Genomic DNA, 25,029 nt, shown 5'->3' on the forward strand with positions numbered 1-25,029 from the left:
AATATTCATGTGCACCCCACCTCCACCACCACCACCACCCATCCCTCCTTCATTCTCTCCTGCTTGAATTTGTTTTCCTAGCATGCAATTGGTAACGCTCATCTTTTCTCCCTCTCGCAGAGTCTCTCCCTTCCCTCTCTCTCTGGTGTGGTGAATATTTTGCATTATGCTTACGGAGGTACGCGGTACGAGGAGTCGAGCTAAGCCCGGTTCGGTAATTTGGGATCTTTCATCTGCTTTCGGCACAAGGCCAATCCTGTGTTGACACAGAATAGGGTCATGGGTAGGGTTTTGCCAGAGGCCATGAGGATGTGTGTCTAAGCCTCTGTGTGTGTGTGTGTGAGTGCGTGTTTGTGTGTGTGTGTGGATGTGTAGGCGTTCTCCTTCACGCTGAACCACAGCTTAGCTCTCCTGCTTATTTCATATGGTGATACATGGAGGTGCAACGCAGAGGTGCCACCCTTGAGGTGACTAACACACCGTCCCCAATCCCATCCACGGCAACACAGGACTCTAATCAAAACAGCAGCTTTGTTGGCTTTTTCGCTGTGTCCTCACTCTGTGTGTGAGTGTGTGTGTCTGTGTATGTGTGTGTGGAAAAATTAACAGCTGGAGTTATGCTTTGTGGCTTCAAACAGCACTGACAGGTATTAAAAAGGCTTTAAAGTTAAGGATTTTTGCGATGCTGCTTTGTGTCCTCGTGCTTTGTCCATTGAATCAAATCACCGCAATTACTGACAGTTGATTCGTTAGATTTAGCTCAGCTCGTTCTCTGCAAAGTCCTGTGAGACATGCTTACACTTAGAACTGATGTGAAAATGGTTTTCACATTATCAAATGCTTGAGGTGTCAGAAAGAGCAACAAGTAGCCTCTAGTATACACAGTAAACACAGCAAACCACTAGTATTATTACAATATGTGTCACTTCAGTTATCTTTCAATTATTTTGTTGAATTTATGCCAGAACTACTGAAGTTTTAAGAATTGTTTTTACATTTCTGTCCATTACACTCCATTGTAAAGAAACCCTTGTAGCCCTATAGGTGTGTTCTGGGTCTGGGTCTGGTGGAAGTGCTATTAAAATCTCCATAAGAGGTGTGTAGGAGGCATCCTGATCAACAAGTCTTCTAGTGAGAGCTCCTACACCAGTTCTCGAGAATGAGCCCAGACACTGACTGCTTAACTCCAAGTTTTCCTTCAGCCTTACCTTACATCCTCCTCACAATGACTTCCTCCTGGCACTGCTAGCACTGCACCAATCCACCCGTTAACCTCACGCTCCATTTTACAGTCACCTGTGTGCAGGATACTTGAATTCCTTCACTTGGGATAGCAACTTACCCCCAAGGGAGGGAAAGGGACAAATCCACCATTTTCCATGCAGTAACCTGACAAAACTTCTGTGGGGAACAAGGTCATAAACCTTCTCCAAGTCAAAAAAAAAACATTGGATGCATGGACAAACTCCACTGACCCCTCCGGTGTGCTTGCTCAGGTAAAGGGTTGGTTCAACATGAGCACCACGGGTGCACAGAGTTTATTACTTTACCTGGCCATCTGAAGAACACATGGAGGTGCATACTTTATTTGTGTACAACAAAATAATAATAAATGTGTGAGTTGAGGAACCCAAAGAACAAAAAGCCTATCCAAAGACTTGTGGTCTGGACTGTGTGTACAGGTTCACCTGGAGGCCTTCAGTAGGTGAGCAGCTGAGGAGGACCAGGTTGTTCCTGTATGAGTCTGTGGGAGTCCAGGGCCACACCTCCTCACCGGGCTCATCCAGGCTCCACCAGCAGAGCGCCACATCCTGGAGACGGTTGAGACCCACGTGTCTGTGGAGCCTACGACTCTGTCCACTCGCCTGCACGCACACCACCTGGACGTGGAAACACAAATGCAAACTATGCACTGAGAAGAGAGTGAAAATGGGCAATAACGTCAGAAGGCAGACAATATAGAGATCAACACTGGCAGACACAACCACACAGTTAACACATGCATCCATTTACATTTACATTCACCTATCTGGCCTGTTTCAACACCTGAGGGCTCTGAAACTTCTGCACCTGTAGCCCCAGATACCATCCTCCCGTCCTTCCCTGATCCAGTTTGTGTTGATGTCTAAGGTTGTTTTTTATCTTCCATTATTAATGTCTGTGTGTGTGTTTTGTTCTGTCGGGCTTGTTGTTTTAGTGATGTGCATATTTTTGGGAAGGTCTGCCACGCTCTACAGGCCACAACAAAGAGACGCACGGTAATGAGCTCTCGTGGCGCTCGGGGCACACACGCTCACACAGAAACACACACACACACACACACACACATACATGAATGCATGCATGTATGCACACAAAAAAACATACATAAAAATGGCATTTAAACACACACTTTTATAGACATTCTAAGAGCAAACACACACACATACACCATTTAAAAAACAGTGCTCAATCCAGAAGCACTGTTTAAAGTTTGTGGAATTGCAGGTTTTACGCTGTCACTTTGCTTTTCATGTACACCACAACTCATTCCCCCTTCACACAGACACACACACACAGCACAATATTCATACAGGCCTTTCATACACTCTTTATCTCCAGTCACACTCACTAACACAATGAACCAGCTACCAGAGTCGATGGCGAACATGCATACATTAGCACATACACACCCACACGTTTCCATGACCTTTGTCACGGTGCAGAAAAGTGGCTTGGACCTGACAGATAGAGGGAGGACAGAGGTGAAGGAGGAAAAAGAGAGATGAATAAAGGCTGGTAATGAAGAAAAAGCAGATTGTTTGGATTTGGACAGAAGGGTAAGAAAGAGGGAAGAGGGGTGACGGCCGCCTTTGTGCGCTACAGCTTTAGGGAAATGGGAATAGAGGAATAAATCATGCTTGGACGAAGGGATGAATGAAGGACAAAACAAAAAGCATACATAAGGAGAGAGGAAAGGTAGGATAATTGGAATTTTCTGTAATAGATCAATGGGAGGTTTGTGTCAAAATAAATATTTGAAACCCAGGAAAAGAGCAGTCAGATGTAAAATCAAAATCCCACTAAGTAGGTATGTTGTCAAAAGCGGAAACACAGGAATGTCTTTAGAAATTAAATATAAAAAAACACATAATCCTCGGTACAAAAAAAAGGTTTAAAAGCCCAGGAACATGCAGAAATTAGTATATCGACAAGCTGTACTGTATGAGTAGAGCAGATTTCAGGTTCAGTGGTCCATGTCTGCCCTTCTTGCCCCCTTGGGGAGGGGGGGGGGGGTTGCTTTGGACACAAAATACAGAGACGAATGAAAATGATGGAAGTACATCTGATGATAAAGGGAACAAAGAGTTGCTCCAAACAGCTGAACTGGAGATCACTAACAGATTAGAAATGGAAAAGAAGAAAAAAAAAAATCATAAAATCACTGGGTTAATAACACACTCTATCTCTACCCCCCTGCACGCCCCCTCCATCCCTCCATCCCTACCCATCTTTTCCCTCTTCTAGTTTTTTTTTTCTGCTGGCGTTTGCTGGTCAGCAATAATCAAAAACCACTTTCTGTGGGCCGGATTAGTTTAGCCCCCCCCCCTCCCTCCTCAATGCCCCCCCACTCTCCCTTCTCCAGCTTAGCCCACTGGACCAGGGCGATGTGTGTATGTGCTTGTGTGTGTTTGTTGTGGGGGAAGGGTAGTTGAGCGTGCGTGTGCACACGAGTGTATGTTGCGGGTCGCATGCACATGCACTGACAGAGGTGTGGGGTGGCAGCTGAATGAATGTGTATGTGTTAAGGTGGTGGGGGGGGGGGGGGGGTGTCTTATCAGGACTTTGCTTCTGGAGACAGACGCACGGCAGGAACGATTGCCTTTATACACACCAACATGCACACGCACCCACACACACTTTAACAAAAGGGCCTGGCAGTAATGTGATAATGCCAGGGTTAGCGGTTAGCCGGCTAGTGAATGAGGACACAGTGAGGTTTTGTTTTGGGGGAGGGAAGAACAGGACAACACATAATCAGACCTCTTACTAACACCTCCAAAAACACCTCCATATCAGACTGCCTCTCAATGCACACCTTTATGAGAGATTAATAGACAGAAACGCGAACGATGTAGAGAATCGGAGGCGACCCGGGCACATTGATCCCACAGTAAAAGCCGTAATCCCATGGTGATCACATTGAACCTACCTGTTGTGCACAAAGATACAAACAGAAATTGGACAAACACCTGTCATTTAAAGACTGAATTAGGCCGGATGGATAGGCTATATGACTATAACATCGTCAGAAATCAAGAAAAAAAAAAAGGCAAGTTAACAAGTTAAGTTCTGTGCTCAACGTGGCTTTCGTGTTTATGAACACTGCTGCATAAATCTGTGAAAATTCCTCTGAGTGCTTCGAGTATAGATTCGTTTTAAAGGTGGCCGTGCAGATCTCCTGCACTGATGAGTCTTTGTGCATCCCTGGGACATCTGTGTTCCCAGAAACATTAGCTATAGTGAACAACGCACAAGTCACTCCCCTGTGTTTACAATGGTAATTCCTGTATTCTGCTCCTGCAGAAAGAACATGTGACTAATCTGTGCCATGTATTTCTTGTTCCAAGAAAGGAGTTGGACAGTGATATGGGACGACATGCTAACACCTTTCTTTTTGTCTCTGCTTTCTCTCGGTCTCCTCCTCCTCTGTTGCTTTATACTTCTTTCTCTCTTACAAACACCAATTTAAATGCACACACACAATATTCATGGCTTCAGTATAAGGCTCCGTCAATGCCTCTGACTGTACCTTGATTTCAGAGGGTGAGAGTTTGTCTGTTCGCCTGCCACTCTCCGGGGAGCCCTGGTTCTTTTTGTTGAGGTAGACTGCAGCCAGCTGGCTCTGCTCCAGGAAGGACAGCAGAATCAGCCTATCGCTCAGCACCGCTGGGAATGACATCACCAAGCATATCATTTAATGTCACGATTCAAAACAAACAAAAAAAAACAAACAACTTTATTGTTGAGTACCTACACTGCAATAAATCATGACATAAAATATCAACACATGCATTGATTACTACCCTTACTCTTACATGATGCCTTGAATAAGGATCCTTGGAAACACAAATTAGGATACATGGGAAAAACAACAAAGAACAATAATATTTTTTGTGATGGTATTTTGTGACTGTGATATGTTTTATGCTGTTTTGCTGCTGTGTTTCATTTTGTTGTGTACTTTTATTTTGAAGGTTCTGTGTTGGAGACGAGCCATCTACGTGTCTGTCACTGGATAACTGATAAAGGCTTCTTGTTGAGAATATATCCTGTGGTGTAAAGTTCTGATAAAGGCCTTTCATCGGCACTGAAATTAAGAAGATTCTTCCAGTTAGTCAGCTAATGTTGCAGAGATTTGAAAAAAAAAAAATTCACTTAATAGTTTGAGAAGATTAGAGCTGAAGAAATAAAGGTGTTGAAAATTCTTTTACCCTCCTTCTGCTGTTTGCATGACGTCCTGTAGATGTTGATTTTGTGTTTGTGAATCTATATGTTGCTCTTCAGACGCCTCAGAAACAACTACGGACAATTTCCTCAGACTTTTCTGAACTTGTACTTTCTGAACAATCGAATTTTTACCCTAATGTTTTCCAAATGTTCTCCTCTGTGTTACCACTTCATTACATGACAGTACCATTTATCAATATCTATTAATTTCATTTTGATTAGTTTGGAGTAGGAGGAGAGAAGTTCTGCATTTCTGTCTGCCCTGCATTCTTTCTTCTTTCCCTCCCTTCTCCCTTACTTTTCTTTCTGCCTAGTTTCCCCGTCTCCTCCCTCCACCTTCCCTCATCCTCTCTTCTCTTTTCCACTGCCTCCTGTATTCTTTGTATCTCCTTCTTCTCCTGCTCTCTCCTCTCCTTCCCTCCTGTCAGTGTACTGCAGGCTCTGAGGCCTTTTTTGTGGTAGAAACTTGATCCTGTTCAACTCTTCAGGAGCTGCATGGAAACGCTGATTAGCAATTAAGCCCCCCTCTCCTTCAAATTAATCTGTTTATGAAACCAATTAAATGGAAAGGAAGGGGGGTTGTTACACATGTCTCTCAGATATCCTGCTTTGAGTTGAACGAGTAAGGCTGCACCCCGAGATTTAGAAATCTAACCGGCAATTAACCGTGGCATGTGTGTATTTATAAACGTAGTGGGTATTGGTATGATTACAGTTCAAATCATCCTGTTGTGTGAAAATTTCAAATTAATATGCAAATATTCATGAGGGAAGTGAAACACTGCTTGAAAATACAGGAAAAACTAGCATCTTAAATCAGGTCATTTGAGTCAGTCTGTCCCTACGCTGAAGTTGGATTATAAAGCATTTGTAATGAAAACTGGTTCGAGGCTTAAACCAATGCAAAATGCAGCCATTAATGTTGCCTTGGCTTTCAAAACAACGTTTAATGCAGTGGTAAGCGTCTTTGTAATAGATTACAGACAAATCAAGTTAAATGCAGTTTAGTATTGATCTCTATGGGTGTCTATAAACGGGATTAGGATTAATCCCATTCATTCCCAAATGAAGGAGGGGATATGAAACCAGGCTGTGGCACAATCTGGGACCAGGTGGCTGATTTGGCATTAAGGGCCAGACCTTCCTGACCCCACCATGATACACCCCTCCAGACACACACACACACGCACACAGGCACACTCATAGTGTATACATTCATACGTACCCCCGAGACACATTCACAGACAGCTATGTATATGTTTGTATATGTAAGCCTGCAACCACGCTTTACACATGCACAGCGCCACACAGCAATTCGCAGTGTGACTTTGCCTTCACATACATAAAACAAACCAAACACATGTTAAAGCATGCGCACGGTCTCACCTCGCATACACACACACAGAAACACACAAAGATAGTCGTCTAAATCCATTTAATGCCATCTCCTCAGCAGCATGTTGACATAAGAGGCCAATGGGCTTAACCAAAGCACATTTAAACATGGGTAAATGAAACCAGCTATGAAAAATCACTTAAGGATGCTTAATCGTAGAGCATATGCGCAGCTTGGCCCAGTCATCGGTCAAAGGAAGCTGGTAATACTTTGATGGTGTAAAATATATGTAATCTACTGCTCTGCATGATGCAATCGGAGCTCATGGTAGGAACACGGCTGTATTACGGGTATTGAGGATACAAAGTTTAAGAGAGGACGCTAAGCCTGCTTTGTCACATTGTGAAACAAAAACAGACCTGGCTGCTGATGCTTGTTGCCTCAGAGGGGCAAATACCCAGACATACCCAGACTAACGTTCAGTTCAATCCATGCAAATTAGAAAACGGATTTTCTTCAGCACTCACACACTGAAAACCTTTTTGCTTTTAAAAGTTGTCAAATCCTGTTCAGAAAATGAAAATTAGTTCTTCAAGTCATTACACAGTGATTTGACAAGAGCTGCAACAATTAGTCAAATAAAAGAAAATAAATTTCCCACAATTTCGGTAATTGAGTTTTGGTTTTAGTGATTTTTCCAGCAAATATGCCAAAGATTTGTTGATTTCAGCTTCGCAAATGTGAGAACTTACTGCTTGTTTTTTTATTTTGTTGGATGGTAAATGAAATATTTCTTGGGACTGAACTGTTGGTTGGACAAAACAAGTAAAGACATCAGCTCTGGCTCTGGGAAATTGTTACGGGTGTTTTTCACTCTTTTTTGATTTCGTAGACAAAATGGTAAACTGAAAATAATCACAAAATTAACTGTTAATGAAAATAACTTTGTTTGAGGCCTATATCTAACTCTTTTTTTTAATAATCAGACTTTTCAGTGATTGACTGAACAAATACATACAAACAATAATAAGTCACTTCCGCACAGAGCAGCATATGTCACAACACCACACACACACACATTTCCACCAGTCACACCTTCATTGTAACTGTGAACTGTTTTGGTAATTGTACATTGTAAATGTGTTGAACGATGTGATCTGGTCTGACTCTCTACTCTAATTGTCTCAGGCTAATTTAACAAGTGACAGATGTGAGAACAGCCTCTAACCTGCTACAGCCCCCCCCCCCCCTCCACCACACACACATACACACACACGCACACACACACACACAATCCCCGGAACCCACCCTCTCACAACCATTACTCTAATAATTAGTGCCTCTGAGGCTTTGAATGGAGCGCAGCGGGAGGTGAGTGGGTGTATGTGTACTTGGGTTTATGTGGGTGTGTATGTGTGTACCTCAGTATGTGCCATTGTGTGTGTGTGTGCGTGTGTGGGGGGGGGCAGGTGCATGTGTTCTCCAGTCTCTGTGCGTGTATGCCTGTAAATGTGAGTGGACATACAGTAAGTGCTTGTTCGTCTATATAAAAAGAAGAAAAAAAAAGTCTGTGCATCCGCAATTACATATGTATTCATGTGAGAACGAGCGTGTGTCTGCCTGCATGTGTGTATGTGAGAGAGTATGTGAGTGTGTGCACTATGGGGGCTTTATCAGGTGTCTGGAGACCCGGGCGGAAGCGGAGAGGGTGGTGTTATGAACAAATAATTGATACAGAAAGAAAGAAATAATTAGCAGATTTGGGCCGGTGTCCACGGCCCCTTATTCTCTCCTGCCAGGTCTGCAGAGCGAGAGAGAGCGCAGTGCGAGGGGGGGGGGCGGTACTCCCTGGAGGAACGCGCGATGGAGAAAGAACACTGATGGATGCTCTTAAGGGAAGGCCCCTGGACACACGCAGCACAAAAGGATTTGCCCGCAATTAGCTAGCAGAGTCGCCACGCTCACCTGTGGCACCTGCTATGTGTGTTAGTCGGTGCGTGTGTGACAGAGTGGTTGCGTGACAAAGTGGTGAGGATAGTGGGGAGTGAGTGTGTGTGTGGTAGATGTCGAGCTGCATGTGTGGTGAGCAGGTGTAAGCACACAGACAGTGCTGACAGTGTGTGTGCGTGGTAGATGGTTTGCTGGTTTTAAAATATTGAACATTTGAATGCAAATGTCTCTGTTTGTTTGTGTGTGAGTGTGTGAGTGTGTGTGAGTGTGTGTGCCTGTGCACAGAGATAGGTAGCCGAGCCATGTGGTGGAAACAATGGTGTTTGTGTCCTTAAATCCGCTTAAACCACAGTGAACCTCTGGAATATTTAAGTCACATTTAAACCATAATTTCATTCAGTGAATGCAAAAATGGCGACCGTACAGGAGAAGGCATTCTTTACTGCGAGAATAGGCGCGTTGGTTATGCAACAGCACTAATTAGCATCGGCAGCACCAAAGTAACCAAAATCACAGTCAAAAATGTCTTGAGGCTTTAATGCACCGGGTACCAGTGTGGAATTAAACAGTAAAAAAACTATTTTAAACAAACACATGTATGGACATAATGAACATAATGAACACAGTCTTGGGCAAACCAGATTAATAGAAGAATTTGGTCATTGTATGCGTGGGTGTGTGCATGTAAGTGTGTGTAACTAACCATCAGCGACGGTGTTGGATGGTAGTCGGCCCACTAGCGTGCGGTCTACGCACACTTGTTCAAGCTGAGGTCCTTTTAGGGTCAGGGTCACTAGTACTCCGCTGCTCAGCATCAACTGCAGGGTAAACCACACACACACACACACTTTAAATTTAAATGTACCTGTATTATTATTAAAGATGAAAAAGATTCAGTAGTAAAAGTAGTTTAAACTCAAACCTCGACAGACTAAACTTACAACTGCATTCAGAAACACAAACATGGTCTGTGGGTTCCTCTGACTGTGGGTGAGTAGAAAATGGTCAAAAGTATAATCTGATGTTGTGACCCTGATTTTCCATTGTGTAATTTTACTCTTTAGCTCTATTCTGGATCTGGTAACCTGGTAACTGGTATTAGAGTCCAGTGAAGCTCCTTATCTGAGGCCTGGTCAGGGTGAACCAGGGAACTTGCGTTCAGCTTCTGCCACTGCCTGAAGCTGTAAAGAAGTGCGTGTGTGTGTGTACAGAAGGTGGTGGGCTGAGGAAGGTGTGTACCTGGCAGCAATGCTTGTTTCTCCATCTGGTGTGAACACAGGTGTTGGTCTGCAACAGTTCCTGAATGAGCATGATGGATAAACAGAGAGAAAGTCAGAGAGAAAAAAAATAGAAAACCTATATTTCATGTTAGAAAAGAGACCAGAAAAAGTGATTAGTGAGTCTGTTTGCCTCTACCGAAGTTGTGAAACAGTGATTTTTTTTGTGTAACAATTCAGTTAGTTTCCATCTTTTTGTAATGCCAGTGCCACTCGTGCTCGCATTAATTATCTTGGTGCTACACAGTACTGGACACTCGCCGCCACAGGTGGCCACTGCAGCAGTTCCTGCTCACGGAGGGGTGGGAGAGAGTTGAAAGAGGATGCAGGTAAGGACTGCCTGTGTGTGTGTGTGTGTGTGTGTGTGTGTGTGTGTGTGTGTGTGTGTGTGTGTGTGTGTGTGTGTGTGTGTGTGTGTGTGTGTGTGGTTGGTCATTCCTGCCACATTCCAAACCCAGCTGGGGTGATTGGATGGGAGGAGAGAGGGACGGAGAGGGAGGAGGAGGGGGGGTAGTGGAGGTGAGCTGGGGTGTTTCTAGTTTCAGACAATGGTTACGGGTGAGAGGAAGGAGGTGGATGGGTGGAGAGTGTGCGTCTGTGTGTGTGTGTGTGTGCGCGTGCGTGTGTGTGTGTGTGTGCAACAGCCACAGACAGGTTCCAGCAAACAAAGCTAGGTCTGTACTGCCACAAGTACAGAGTGGAAGAGGGGGGGGGGAAAGGGCGGAGGAAGAGGGGGATGAATGAAGGGAGAGGAAGGGAAGGAGGAGGAAAAGAAGGAGGGAGGAAGAGAAGGGATGAGGGGGCAGCCTGCAGCCCCCTGATCCCCTCAAATATCCCCCTCGATGACAGAGCTCGGCCAAAAGAGAGGTGATGAGAGAGGAGAGGGAGAGAGGAGAACAAACGGGAATGACAGGGAGAGTGAAGGGAGCGGGAGAAAAGAGAGAGAATGCCCCTATTTGTTAATCAATCGGCCGTTTCGGAAAGGGAAAACTCCGAAAATCCCCAGAGGGAAGAAGAAGACGGAGGGGAGGCCGGGAGGGACGGGTGAGGGGGGGTAGCTGAACAGAGTAGGCGGGTACCTCCAACTCCTTCAGCGAATCGCGTAGCCTCTCTGGTCGGCGGTTCCTGGGGGTCCACGAATAGCCTCGAGCTGCGGAGGCAAAACACGAGAAGAATCAGAGGATCATGTGACTTGAACTTTTAAACACAGACACAGGAGAAATCATTTTTTAAAAAAGGTATGGGAAATCAGAGGCCAGGAAAGGGTAAGAGGGTTGAACTTTATATCCGGGTTGAGATCTAAGAATGAAAAGGGGGCGATTGAGGAATAAAGGGTGGTGACAGGACAGTCGGGTGGAATGAAGAGATGCAGGTACATGAGGCAGAGGTTCCAAAATGCAATGCTGAATCTGTCCATGAATGTGTGCAGAATAATGACTGCACTTTCAACTGGAACCTGGAACCATGAAGTTTAGCTCCATTTCGACTGCAGGATTATATCCTAAATCCCAATAAGTGCTAAAACAATTAGTTCATTTATCGATCGGTAAATCAAAGGAAAATTATTTGACAGCTATTTAGATAATCATTTAATTCAGTGGGTGTGGACATTCACATATTAGTTCCCTGAACAGAAAAAGCTGTTGGATTTAGGTAGATGCATCCTGTGTTACTGAGCCAGAAACCCTGAGAGGAACCACCAGGTCACTGAGGAACCTGGTTAAGAATAAGGCAGTGGTGAGATCTGTCTTCTTCCTGTCCATCTTAAGACACTTAAGTTCACAAAAACTTCAATATAAAAATTTAAAACAATAAAAATGAATGAAAGTAGAAATTCATGATTCGTATCTTCCTAAGTATCTGACACAAGCATGGCTTACTCTCATAGTTCCAATAACTATGTCACTCATTTACTTTTATACCTATCTAATCTATTGCTTCTATAAAGAAACCACATCGATGAAGTTCCAAGTTTTATATTTCTGACTGCCGTGTCCCCAAAGCAGAAAAAGTCTTAAGCCTGCTGCTTACAGATTGATGTAGCTGCACCTAAGGACTGAAAATACTCTACAAAATGTCCCTTCAAAACACATAAACTACGGAGTCCTCCAGGAGAAGCAAATATTTAATCGTGAGGACTTTTGGCGCTCTTGAGTTGAGTTATCTCCCAAATGCAACCTCACAGTTAGCAGCACATATCTCGACACGTACCATGCCAAGGCCCCTTCATTTTAATTTCCCAGCCCTCCCTTTTCCCCTCCATCTCTAGTGGTTAAACACTGGGAGGGAAGGATATGGGGGGAAAAAAACAGCTAATTGAATTTGTGCATCTGCTTCTGCCCACGCATATACATGAAGTTCAGTGAGAGAAAAAAAAAAAGAGAAAGGAGGCACTGCTGTTTTCAATATGGTGCAATCACTCCTCTATCTGTTTATTTTACAGTCTCTCTTTTCATCTCTACTGAAACAAACCATTAAGGAGTGGGGTTCTCTATTAAGAATGAGTGGGAAGAGGAGGTAAATAGATGCATGCAAATGAGGGAGGGGAGGGTGGAGGGGGGGTCAGGGGAGAGAGGAGGGAGGGGAGGGCAGGGGGATGAGTGTTCGTCTCCTGATAAGGGTGTTTGTATTCCACTACTGGGTGAAAAGCAGAGAGAGTAAGGGGAAGAGAGGGAGGGAGAGAGAGAACAGAGGAAGTAGGACAGTTGACTGGCTAGGACAGCGATTTCTGGAAGATGGTCATCCACTGGTGAGATGATTAGGGTCCAAATACACACACACACATACACACACACAGGTGGATATAAAGAAGACCGTCTCAGTAACTCTGTAAGTGTCTCTGTTGGACACTTACCTTCACAGAACTGTAGTTTCTCATTGTAGTAGTGATGCTCCAAGGAAACAGCTGAGAAAAAAATAAAGAGGCCAAATTAAAGGTTGGATTTGCAATACACAGTGTATGAAAAGAGTCCCGTGTGGAGGACAAATGATTGTAGTCTCTATATGAGATAGATAAAGAGGAACAGAAAGCTAAGCTGGAGCTGAAACATTCCCTTAACTCCAAGGGGCTGTTTTGGCAAAGTATAACCCGAAACAGTGCCTCATGGTCCGGTCACCGTGAGCAAGAAAGTGGCCAGTCTGGTGGCCGGCCTCTCTGGCAGGCAGGAACACCTCTAGGATTAGTAGTATTAATCAGATAAGGGGGTGAGGGGCCAGACAGGCCCAGACATGGGCACCTGCTCTGGGGCTGGGTGGGGAAAGCTTGGGGCAGGGGGGGGTGGATGGGGGTTTGGCAGCGGGGGTACCCCCGGAGCCACTCCAATGAGCCTGGGTCTCCCTCTAGTGGGGAGATGTGGAACTATCATTTAACCTTTCAGAAAACCAATCAAGAGTGTAGTCTGAACACACCTGCCAGAGTAAGGCAATACAACTCAGCAGCACCACAGACAACAATAACTGAACATTACAGCCCTCATGAGGGAAAGATTTATTGCAGACCTGTTGTGTTAGACCGCATTAGTTTTAGCTGTTAGAGTACATAAATTGGAAGTAAACACTGCTTTCAGCTTAAAGGCCCTGGAGACATTCAGTCAGCTTCTTACTGTGAGCGATAATGTCCTTCATGAAAACACTGTTTCGTGTCAAAGTTAGAACAGTTTTTTTAGTTACTGATGCTTATTTAGTCGTGAATGTAAAGAAATACTAAAGATGCTGAGATGTCTGGCTGAGGAAATGGCCTCATTTGTTCAAGCTGAACGCCACAGTGCCCCAACACAACCCCAAACAAACACATTTTAATCTAATCTAATGTAATCTACTATGTATGCCGTTGAATCATGACCTGAGCTATCGTTACACCGCTGTGTGAAAATGTTGTGATACTTTTGGATGGTGATTCTGCTCCGTCTCCCCCCTCCTCCCCCCTACCCGCTCCCTCCACTGTGATATCAAGCCACACTTTAGTAATCCTCCAAATGAAAGGATTTGGAGAGAGAGCATCGTCTCCCCACTGAACACTGGAATGAAAGAGAAGGCAGCTTCTCAGATGAGAGAGAAGGGAGAGAACCCCATGATGAGAGAGAGAGGAAGAGACACAGAGAAGGTGTACACAAAACGAGCGAGAACAAAATATACATGGTGGGAGAAAAAACTAAGACAAAGAGAAGGAAATCAATGAAAGAGAGGCAGAAACGTGTGAGACAGGCCCGCTAACAAAGGGAAAACATGGGTTGGTGTATCGATAAAAGCAAACTGCCACAGAGTGCAGTGAAAGCAGACGTAGCGTGTAAATGATGACGTACATGAAGCATGTGACTTAAATGTAGCGGCAGACGAAAAACATCAGATCTGTATGGAGACATGAGGAAACTTCTTTCGCTCAATGGACCAGCTCCTGGTGTATAATATTCATCACATGCTTTTTACATTTGGAAAATGTACAAACATTTTCTGAAGTCATCTTATTTGCAGCTACAGCTGCAGAGCACCCCCTGAGGCATATTAGTGGCATTTTGAAAAAGGCTGATTTCCTGGAAATCTGTTCAAACGTGTTCAGCAGAGTCTTTAGGGTTTGTACCAGGTAACAACCCTCGTCAGGCCACTCGGTGCAAATTAAAAAAATGCTTGCGAGATGCACCTTTTTCATACAGAAAGGATGAGGATGAGACAGCCCATCCCTAAAGCTGGGGACTGTGGGGGAGCGATTTGAGCACTTCCTGATGGTAAGGGAAGCCTCCTGGCCTAAGGCAATATGAAGCTGGACTACATGGGGCCTCTTGCTATGTGATCTAGGAGAAAGTCAACAGTTTAGTTTTCCTATCGCTGTGTGGCAGGACCCCGGGTCAACAGGAACACAGGGAGTGTAAGAGATAGAACCACGGAGGCCTAATAACCTGTGTGTATGTATGTGTGTGTGGTATGTGCATGTGTATATAAAGGTTTTAGGGTGTAAATCCTACATACTAATAGCCTCTGTGTGGACAAGTGTATGTGTGGTTAACGGGTGTAAGACGCCGAGATACGCAGGACCAGTAATCTGTGTGTGTGTCTGTGTGTGTGTGTGTTTACTGCAGCAAAAAGCCCTTCTTCATATATAAGGAAATTACATACATTCCAAAAACAAGACAAATGCAACTTATCTTAAACACAAACAGACATCCAATATAAACACTATTTACCTGGCTCTCCTTTATCGTAGTACTGATAGGTGCCAATATCTGTATCTGTGGGGCGAGGGAGAGAGGGAGAGAGGGAGAAAGAGAGAGAGAGAGATGAACATCTTGCTGTCAGGGAAAAGCAGAAGACAGATCAGCAATTTCGCACCATGGGATAAACAATCACTATCAGCCAGTGGCCTGTCCCGTCTGCCAGCACCGCGGTTTAGATAAGACCCTCTGAGGGAGGGAGGAGGTGGGAGGATGGGCTGGGGGGTCCGAGCCAGAATGAAGGGGGGCAGAGGGGTATTAATAAAGACAGGAGTGTGCCTTAAACCCATGCCACCTGAGGGACAGACTCTGATTTACACGCGTGCACCATATACATTTAAATTTCTGTGGACAGCTACAGAGAAAATACATATGTCCAACATTCACCTAGGTACAACGCACACACACAAACACAAACACTGATAGATATACACACATACACACACAAACTGCTGAGCTGAGCCTTTTTTTTGTCAGTGTTATTCCTGCAGGCCCAAAACCATAAGCAGCCAGACTCGGATTCGCACAACACATCGTTTCTTTATCGCTCCACTACTGTTGCTGCTGCCGCTGCTGCTGCTGCTCCTGAGGCCAGGTCACACTAATACAACCAGAGAGCTGATGGCAGACACACAAACAGACACAGACATGCACGCACACACACACACACACATGCTGTACCTGGATACGGATGCACTCACAGCTCTACAAGTTATTAGAATTTGCTAACAGAGATTTTCAAGAACAAGTAGCTAACACTCATTGTGTATTTGCACACACAACACTGTGGGTGTTAAACAAAAAACACTTCATCTTTTACCAAAAACTGGTTCACAAATGAACACAATGATCAAAATAAACCACTGGGTTTCATAACATCAAGGGCAGCAGGAGACAAATAGGTGACCAGGTCAAATCTGAATCTTAAGCTTCTCAGTGGCCAAGGGTGGAAGGCTGTGGGAGCTGTCTGCTGTGATGAGCAGCATGTGCAACATACACACAAACCACACAGAAAACATTTGTCACATAGAATTATATATGCTGCTTTTATGAATCTATATTTCTGTTCTCGAGGCGGATGTATATGATGTAAGGGAGGTGGTGATAGGGAGCGTCACACCTCAGCGACCAGGCCTCTTCCCTCAGATGTATCCATCCACATTTTTCCAAGATAGCAGAAAAGACACACACAGCAGGAAAAAAACAAACAAATAAGGATATGTCACCGTCACCTAGGATATACACCCTGTCGTACCTTTGTGTATACACATAAACACACACACACACACACAGTCAGCCTCCGAGAGACACTATCTTCGTCTAAAGCTCAGCAGACTGTGAAAGACAAGACAGAATGGAAGGGAGGAGAAAACAAGAAAATGGAGAAACAGAGCATTTCCGTCAGACAGGAGAGATGGACTGATAGGTGGAGAGCAAGAAAACGCACAAAAAAAACTGTCAGAAAAGTCAAACTTAGACCCTGCTACTTGGCCCATTGGTCAGCAGTTCATAATTCTCAGTGCATACATGATGGTGATGTGCAAAACTCTTAAACACGTGATCTTTTTTCATCACGCAACAACATCAGGGAGGCAGCAGGACGGTGTCCCCAAACATACGGCCAGAGTCATGAAGAACTGTCCACAGAGAGAAGAAGAAGAAGAAGGAGTCCTTCAGCAAGTGGTCTGGCCTCCACAGAGCCATGATCTCAGAATATTGGAGTCAGACTGGGATTACATGACGAGACAGGGGACACTGAGACAGACTAAATCTACAGAAGTTCTGCAAGATGCTTGGAACAACCTACCTACCAAGCACCTGTCTGATTTTACACATCAGATCTGTGTACATGTATTTACAGCTGCACACGTTAAAAAGTTGCATAAATCTGTTTGAAATCTCACAAACTGAAGTGATGTCACCTGAGTCAGCACAGGTTTGGACTGAAGACTGCGAGTTTGAAAAACTGGGAGTGTGGAGTTTGAAAGAAGGTAATTTATCAGACCTCTGTGGCCACCTCCTCATCTCTTCTAGAGGCTCAAGGCCACATTAGTCTCCACTAGCATAACACACCCAAATCTCATGCAAAGTTTATCGAAAGTTTTATTTTACCTTGTCAACAAATGTGGTTACTTGTGGTCATACTAAACCGTTATACTTTAAGCAGCATTCAAATGCAGTTCCAAGTGGTAAAAACATTAAAAAGAACGTCACGTTTAAGGCAATAAACAACATCGAAAGCACGGGAATTTGAAGTGAGCAGAGAGAAAGTGGAAACAGACAAGGTGAGAATTGGTGTTGACAGAGCCAGATTGTTAAAGTAGATATACCAAGGTGGGCAGAAGGTGTGAAAACAAAGTGAGTGATGACAGAAAGCCAGAGCAAGATGGAGTGAGAGGAAAAATAGGAGGGAGAAAAAGGCAGAGAATCATTGAGAGAGAGGGAGATTGAACATGGTGATAAGCGCTACCTTTGACTTGGAGTGAGCTCTTGGTGGACCACAAGTGCAGCTCAGCCAGGCAGAACGCCATCTGACGGAGGAGTGTAACCCGAGTCTGCACAGAGGGGCAAGTGAGAGAAAGAACAAATGAAAGACGGAGAAAGAGACAAGGCAGACCAAACACCACCGCAGATGTATATCTTGACAAGACAACATAATAGATTGACATAAATAGGCCTAAGGGTCAAACAAAGCTTTGCATGTAGGCTCACATATACGCAAACTTGTATGACGACCACGTGTGACTGCCAGTTACCACATGACCAAGCACAGAAACGGGCAAAGAAAGTTTAATTTTCCACATGTTCAAAGTGTAGAACAGATGAAAAAGAACAGGTCAGTGTACTGGGGCATTTTAAGCCTTTATCATGGACGGTAGAGAGACAGGGATCTAACAGACGAATGGACTCAAACTGGAAAAATGATCAAATGATGTTACCTTGCCTGAGGTTCTCTATGTGTTAATTACTTTACACACACACACACACAAATTAAAGCAAATTGGGAAAACACAACAACAACAAATGAGCAAAATATAAACTAAAAATAATTTAGGTCTTACAATTGGATTTTAACACAGGGTCTGTCCACAAGACGGACGCTGGAGGGTGGGTCCTAATTTATATTGTACTTCAGTGGTGCCAGTTTCTAACAAATTAGTGCTAAATCAAATTAAGCTCACAAAAATTAGACAATACCTGGTTATGAGGGTGAAGACTTTATTGGGTTAAGAAGGAGACCTTGTGCCCTGCTGTTTTACAGTGTAGTCGTTCTCATGTTCTTCCAATAAGAATAACAATTGTGCTGAAACATAATACTGTTCTATAGCACCACTTCCTACCTGTTATACCTGTATTGCTAGTGGGCGTAACCTCTGCATGTATGAATGCACATTTTGACCAAAAAACAAATTAAAAACAAACGACAGACAGACACGCTCATGAACTCAGACTGACTCTGAGACAAGGTCATGGGCGGTCACACATCACAGGCGAGCAGTGACGGACACACACTTTGGAGCTGACAGCTCAGACAAAGCAGGCAGCATTCTTCACATCAGCTAATGAACACAGAGCAGGTCTATGACATGTGCTGGCTGTCCCTGCTTCTTTATTACACACTTTATTCTCCAGTCAGTTAACTTCGGTCCCTGGAGGGCAACAGTTGGTTTTATGAGCGGTCGGGGGGGGGGGGGGGTGACCCGGCATCCAAGCTCATCGAGGAGCCCCATCATGGAGCCCATAAATCACTTCAACTAAAACACTACAACTGTTGAACAACAGCTGCAACCACCATTGCTGGTGGTACTGTTACTAATAATCTTACTAATACTTATGGTTTAATGTTTTTAAAAAGTTTTTAAAAATTTGGTTTTAGGAGTAATTGTTAGGCTAATTTCACCTTCAACAAATCTTTAACCTACATTTGTAAAGAAGGTTTGTCTGGGCAAGCAGGAAAGAGGAAACCATCCCTTTCACCAACTTTGCTCATTGTCTGAAGCATAATGTCTGTCACGGTGAACAAAGACTGCAGACTGATTTTGATATTATGGAGCGATAAAACCTCTGGAGATTCCAGTGTAAAAGGCTCAGTGTAAATTTCATCCTACATGGGATGGACTCAGATCAGCATACAGCAGCATGTGTATTAGAGGAGTATATGCTCCACATTATCCAGTGCAGAATCTATAAGTAGCACAGCAAAGCTGTAGCAGTGTTGCTGTGTTGGCCATTCATTTCTCTATCTGTGCAGCTAATGCTCTCCGTCTCTCCATCCACTCTCTCTCTCATTTTCTCTCGTTAACGCTGAGAGGGGACTCTCTCTTATCTTTCCCCTCTTGCTCCTCGTGGTGTGTGTGGGGAGGGGCGGGGAGGATCTCATTTTGCCACTCAACCCCCAAAACTAAAAGTCCCAACAAAAATACACATAGATAACACTGGGTGTCATGGAAACGCTGGGGCTAGCATGGCATGGCAGCATCGGCGTAACGAGTTTACTGACATAAGAGGATTCTTTCATCCTCTCCTAACCAGCTTTTTTTTTTTTTTTTTTTTTTTTTTAAGAGGAAGTCAGCCCTTTTGGAGGGAAAACCTCATTTCAGCAAGCTTTCATTTCGTTATTGCCAGTCTGGCTAGCCTAAAAGTTCTTGGGACCTTGTTCTGCGGAGATGTTGGGGTGTCAGGGAATTTATGGCAGAATAGAAGAAACAAGGGGGCCAACAGAGATACAGAAAATGGGGGAGCAAACGGGTGAGTGTGTGTTGGACAAGAATGATGTGTGTGTCCATGGCCCCTGTGGCCATAGATGGGTAAGCAACGAAGAGAGACAGAGTGGGAGAAAGAGAGAAGGTGAGTCCATTCACAGTGACTGCCATGATGTGGTGGGTTTTTAACTCTACCTTGCATTAGATCCAGATCTGATGAGGCTCATTTTAGTTACTTTGATCCTGTTCTTTAGAACAAACTGGGAATATATATGTCTGTGTGCGTCTGTCTTTGTGGTTTGTGTTGCTGGGGTGTATGTAGGGTTCATCGGTAGGTGGAAACAGTGCGTACATTTAACGTTTTCAATTTTTTTCCTGTTAAAAATTTACTTGACTTGCAGAAAGACTGTGCACTCCCACTTGCATACACAGACATTCACAGTACATAAAGAACTAACTTCAGAGAGAAGAAGAACGAGTCCTGCAGCAGGTGATCTGGTCCCCACAGAGCCCTGATCTCAACATCATGGAGTCAGCCTGGGATTACATGATGAGACAGAAGACAGTGACACAACCCAAAGAACTTCTAGACAGTGACACAACCCAAAGAACTGTGACAAGTTCTAGACACTTGGAACAACCAACCTGCCAAGTACCTCAAAAAACCGTGTGAGAACCGAGAGCTGGTGCTGTTTAAAGCCCAAAGTCACAAATTTAGTTCTTTTCCCGTTTATCACACTTTGTATGAAGTTAACTGATAAATAAAAACTCTTCATGGTGTTATTTCTGAAAGCATCCTCACTTTACTTTTAGTGCCTAAAACTTTTGCACAGTACTGTACAGCGCACACACACACAGACACAGACACAGACACACACACACACACACAGCATGCTGTACAGGTCCTGGACAGCTGCCACACGCATTCTGATTTCTGGCTGGGGTTGCCGTGGGTTACCTGTCCCCCTGCAGAGCTTTGTGGGGGTGTACAGCCAGTGTACAAAGGGCTTGGGTGAGGGGTGCGGGGGGTCTAGGTTATTGTACCCTGTCTTTACACTAGTAAAGAGGCTGCTTTAACATCAAAGGAGGGGAGGGAAAACATACGACTTCTCTTTCAAAGACAGTCCACAGGAACTACGACCTTGTCTGCTCTCTGCATCTCTTTCTCTTGCTCTTCTTTCACTGTCCCCTCTGGGTGGTTACTAAGTCTGAGTGTGTGTGTGTGAGTGTGTCTGTGCTGTAGATGTGTGCAAAGAGGAACAAGAGCAACAGAAAGTGCCTTTGTATGAGTGTGTTTGGATATATGTGTGTATGTGTGTGTGTGTGAGACACAGAAGGAGAAAGTCAGAGACAGAACTATAAGTAAATATTTATTTGAGACCAGTTCTCTCAAGGGTGAAAGAGAAAGAGAGACAGAAACAATGGAAGGCTTTCTGAGATATCTGGATTGCAGTCCTGTTACAGCTCTCACTCTTTCTTCAAGTCTTCTTCAAGACATTTATTTAGGCTCACAGAATCTAACACTGAGCTATTGTCCTACACATGCTCTGAGTGCACATATGGACAGTGATTCAGGTGCGTATACAGCTCAAACATCGTACTCGGTTTGAATCTAACCTTTTCTAAAATGCTGTTCCTCCATATCCTGTCGCTGGTGGAGGAGTGACATGTCGCGACCTTTCTACCATACATAACAGCATATATAACAGTAAGATAACAGCATGTGCATTACTCCACCAAGAAAATGTGATTATATACTGCCCTCTAAAAAAATCTGTATTCATTTGGTTGCACTGTGAGTGCCTTTAATTTTTTTTGGTCCAAAAGGACGGTGAAACCAAACAGGCCGTCTCAGAGATATAACAACATGATGGTGAGAATGAAGAAATACAGAGATAGTAATAGAGTTGGTGGATTTAAGACTCTCATTGATTTTGCCCACTGAAAACTCTCCTTGACCAAGGTGAGAGGAAAATGTATGGTGTGGCTGAAGGGACAAACAGTGGCCCATCAATTGCTCTGGCTATGCAAAGAAAAGCTTATGGGTGGAATGAACTGAGACATGTTGGTACTCTCTTAATACCTCGCTGAAACTGCACAGTGTTGGTTTAAATGTAGAGGACACACTGACAGTGTCTAAATGTTGATTAAGTGAGTTTCGTTAGGCAACATACGTGTGTGTAATTTTGGGGTACTTACAGATGTTTCGCTTGCGTTACAACAGATGTGAGCTCAACTGTGTCCACATTTGCTGATCCCCCCAGGGTCCATCAGGGCCGTGGTTCAGATCTGGAGCTCCACTGCAACAAGAGAGCGACATGTCTGAAATGAAGGCAGACTCAGAGACATTTTGTTTGACATTTCAAGAATCCTTTCTCACAGGTATGCACTCTCACTTCCCATCTTACCCTCTCTCTCTCACACACACGCACACACACACACACACACACACACGCACACACGCCAGAGGCAGTGTTGTCACCCGGTGCAGTGGTCCCATCACTGCAAGAAGACTGATGTGGTAAATTACAGGGTTAAAGAGCTGCTATAGGGTGACTGACACGAGGCCATCACAGCCTTACCTCATTCCCCCGCCCCCACGAGACACACACACACACACACACACACACTTGTTTTACTCTGTTCACAGGGACCAGTCATTGACATAAAGCATTCCCTAGCCCTTCACCCTAATATTTAAACATCCCGACTGAACCCTTACCCTAACTTTAACCTAAACCTAATCCTAACCGGAGCCCTAAATCCAAGATTTAACCATCACTAGTGGTTTACAGTATAGTTGACTCCACAGACATAGTGCGATCCTGGTTTTTGGACCCCACAAATATAGTAAAACAAGCCCACAGACAAACACACACGCACATCATTATACTTTACACACACACACACTGCCATTTCCTTCTCACCTACCTGACTCTGCCTAAGTTTGTCTGTCAGTTTTCCCTTCTCTTTCCCTTTTCTTTTTATTTTCCGTCTTGTACCTTCACTTATCATCCCTCTGCCTACTTGTCCCATTCCTTTTAATCTTTTCCTCCCCCTCTTTCTTCTCTCCCATGTTTTTCTGAGGTACCTGCTATTAGAAATGCATTAAGCTTCCTGACCCTGTCTGCAAGCCTTCACTCCCTTTCTGGCAATTTTTACTCTCCTCATTCTTTGTCTCGTCTCTCTCAAAGGACAGTATTTCAGTGTGCCTGATTTTGCCTTTCTCTCTTGCACTTTTTACTCTACTCTTTATTGTCTCAAAGGACAGTGTTTCAAATTTTCTGACTTTCCACAACCTTTATCTCTCGCAGACGCTCTCTCACCTACTGCCTGGTCTCGTTTTGGCTCGCGGAGAGAAACTTGGCAAACATGAAGAACATACAAAGAGCGACCGGAAAATACATCCACACACAGAGAGATAGGCAGGGTAACGGTATATAATGGAGAGTGTATGAGTGCAGATTTTCCAATCCGAGGTGCCTCGGAGTTCCTGCCAAGTCTCCATCACAGTCTACATGAACACATATACTCATGTATTCAGTAAACACACTCAGGCGCTCCAGTCAGCCCTACGCCACATACACTCCTATCTCTCAAATGTCTGATATGTGAACTCGTACGGCGCACAAACACATACGTATGCATGGAAAGGCATATACAGTCCGATGCATACTCTCCTATCTTTTAACCTTGTGGTACCTGAGGAAATGTACACATGCGCACATTTACATACATATGAAAGCACGCACACAGACTCACACAAGCTCTTATCTTCAGTATATCCTTGAGGGAGAAGTCCTCTAGCTTCCAGTGTCATATCAGAGCAAAGAAAGGTGGACAAACTCTGAAAACATGAGATAGGACTTTGACGAAAGCGCAAGATAATGAGAAGTGAAAAGCTGGATAAAACAAAGAATCCAAGCTCTGAAAGGCGTCTAATGTAACAGAGGAAAACATCATGGGAGGCCTGTGAACGCTGAGAGAACAGATAAGGTGTGTGTCTGAGTGGTGGAGAAGAGAAAACTCTCGGGAAAAGATCCTGTCTCATAAACATGTCCAGCAGTTCTAAGTGTGCTTCATTCATGCCTCAAGATGTAAAAAAATATTGATAGTGCAAGACAAAAAAAGTTAATACTAATGGATTTTGTCACTTCCATTATTTAATCCTACTTTGTCCTATTTCTGCTTCGAGGATAATCATGCTGTTTGGATATTTCTCTCTGAAATGCACCATGGGAGTCGTAGTTAATGTCTCCCCTGAAAGTTTTGTGTACACAAGCTTGTACCTTCAACGTTCTATCAAAGAACCAGATAATGCAGTTGTTAATATTTTGGACTGAAGAATTAACTGGAGTTTCATGCCAATCTAAGAACCAGTCCAACTGTGAATCACGTAACACTGTCTATGGGAAAAATGAATGGGACTTCAATGGGACTCCAGAACCAGGGATTCCCAAAATAGGTCATCCCGCTCTACAGGCGCAACACTTGACCTACATTGTTCTGTGGTGTGTCGTAAACGTAGTGGACTCTAGGGGTCACTACTGCGGCCTTAACAGATGGAGAATAACAGGACTTGACAATGTTCTTGTCAAATTCTCTTGTTCTCCATCCTCTCAGTGTCCATCAGTCTCTCAGTTGCTCTGCTTCAGTGGTTCTGTCGAGGACCTGAGGCATAACAGAACTCGTCCCAAAGAGGAGAGAAAAAGAAGGGACCAGCCAAAGACTGGGTTCTTCAGAATTAAAACGCTGTGAGGTTTGGCAGCAATGTATGCACTCACCTGCATGTGTGTGGCGCACACACACACCCACGCACACACAATCACACACAGACACACACATAACCACAGGCAAGTACAGCGGATCTTCTCAACTGTCCCATTACACGACAGAAGGTTAGGAGGAGAAGAGTGGAGGGCGGGCAAAGTGGCGCCAGGCAGCAGGCCGAAAACCTTTCACACACACACACACACTCACAAACACACACACACACACACAGGCGCACACACACACACTTAACAAAGTCCCACAGAAGCCCATTCAGTTGTCTGCGGAGGAAGAATAGA

The 25,029-nt window shown here is 44.3% G+C and overlaps 1 protein-coding gene across 5 annotated transcripts in view; it reads right to left on the bottom strand.

The window, feature by feature from the left end:
* LOC121189675 (WD repeat containing planar cell polarity effector) overlaps positions 1-25,029 on the bottom strand; it is a 65,963-nt gene that overhangs the window by 29,259 nt on the left and 11,675 nt on the right. For 4 of the 5 annotated variants that reach the window (XR_005894900.1, XM_041050043.1, XM_041050044.1 and 1 more), the window contains exons 2-10: positions 22,160-22,260; positions 17,728-17,812; positions 15,231-15,275; positions 12,908-12,958; positions 11,133-11,203; positions 10,016-10,075; positions 9,480-9,594; positions 4,793-4,929; positions 1,689-1,880 (exon numbers count right to left, since the gene is read on the bottom strand). Coding sequence is in view for 4 of the 5 variants with exons in the window: in XM_041050043.1 (XP_040905977.1) it covers positions 1,689-1,880; positions 4,793-4,929; positions 9,480-9,594; positions 10,016-10,075; positions 11,133-11,203; positions 12,908-12,958; positions 15,231-15,275; positions 17,728-17,788 (732 nt within the window). In the remaining variant the exon portion in view is untranslated. Of the gene's footprint in view, positions 1-1,688; positions 1,881-4,792; positions 4,930-9,479; positions 9,595-10,015; positions 10,076-11,132; positions 11,204-12,907; positions 12,959-15,230; positions 15,276-17,727; positions 17,813-20,418; positions 20,498-22,159; positions 22,261-25,029 lie in introns of all 5 variants that reach the window. The other variant, XM_041050042.1, reaches the window with a different exon arrangement.

This window comes from Toxotes jaculatrix, chromosome 11, assembly GCF_017976425.1.
Source record: "Toxotes jaculatrix isolate fToxJac2 chromosome 11, fToxJac2.pri, whole genome shotgun sequence".
NCBI lineage: Eukaryota > Metazoa > Chordata > Actinopteri > Toxotidae > Toxotes > Toxotes jaculatrix.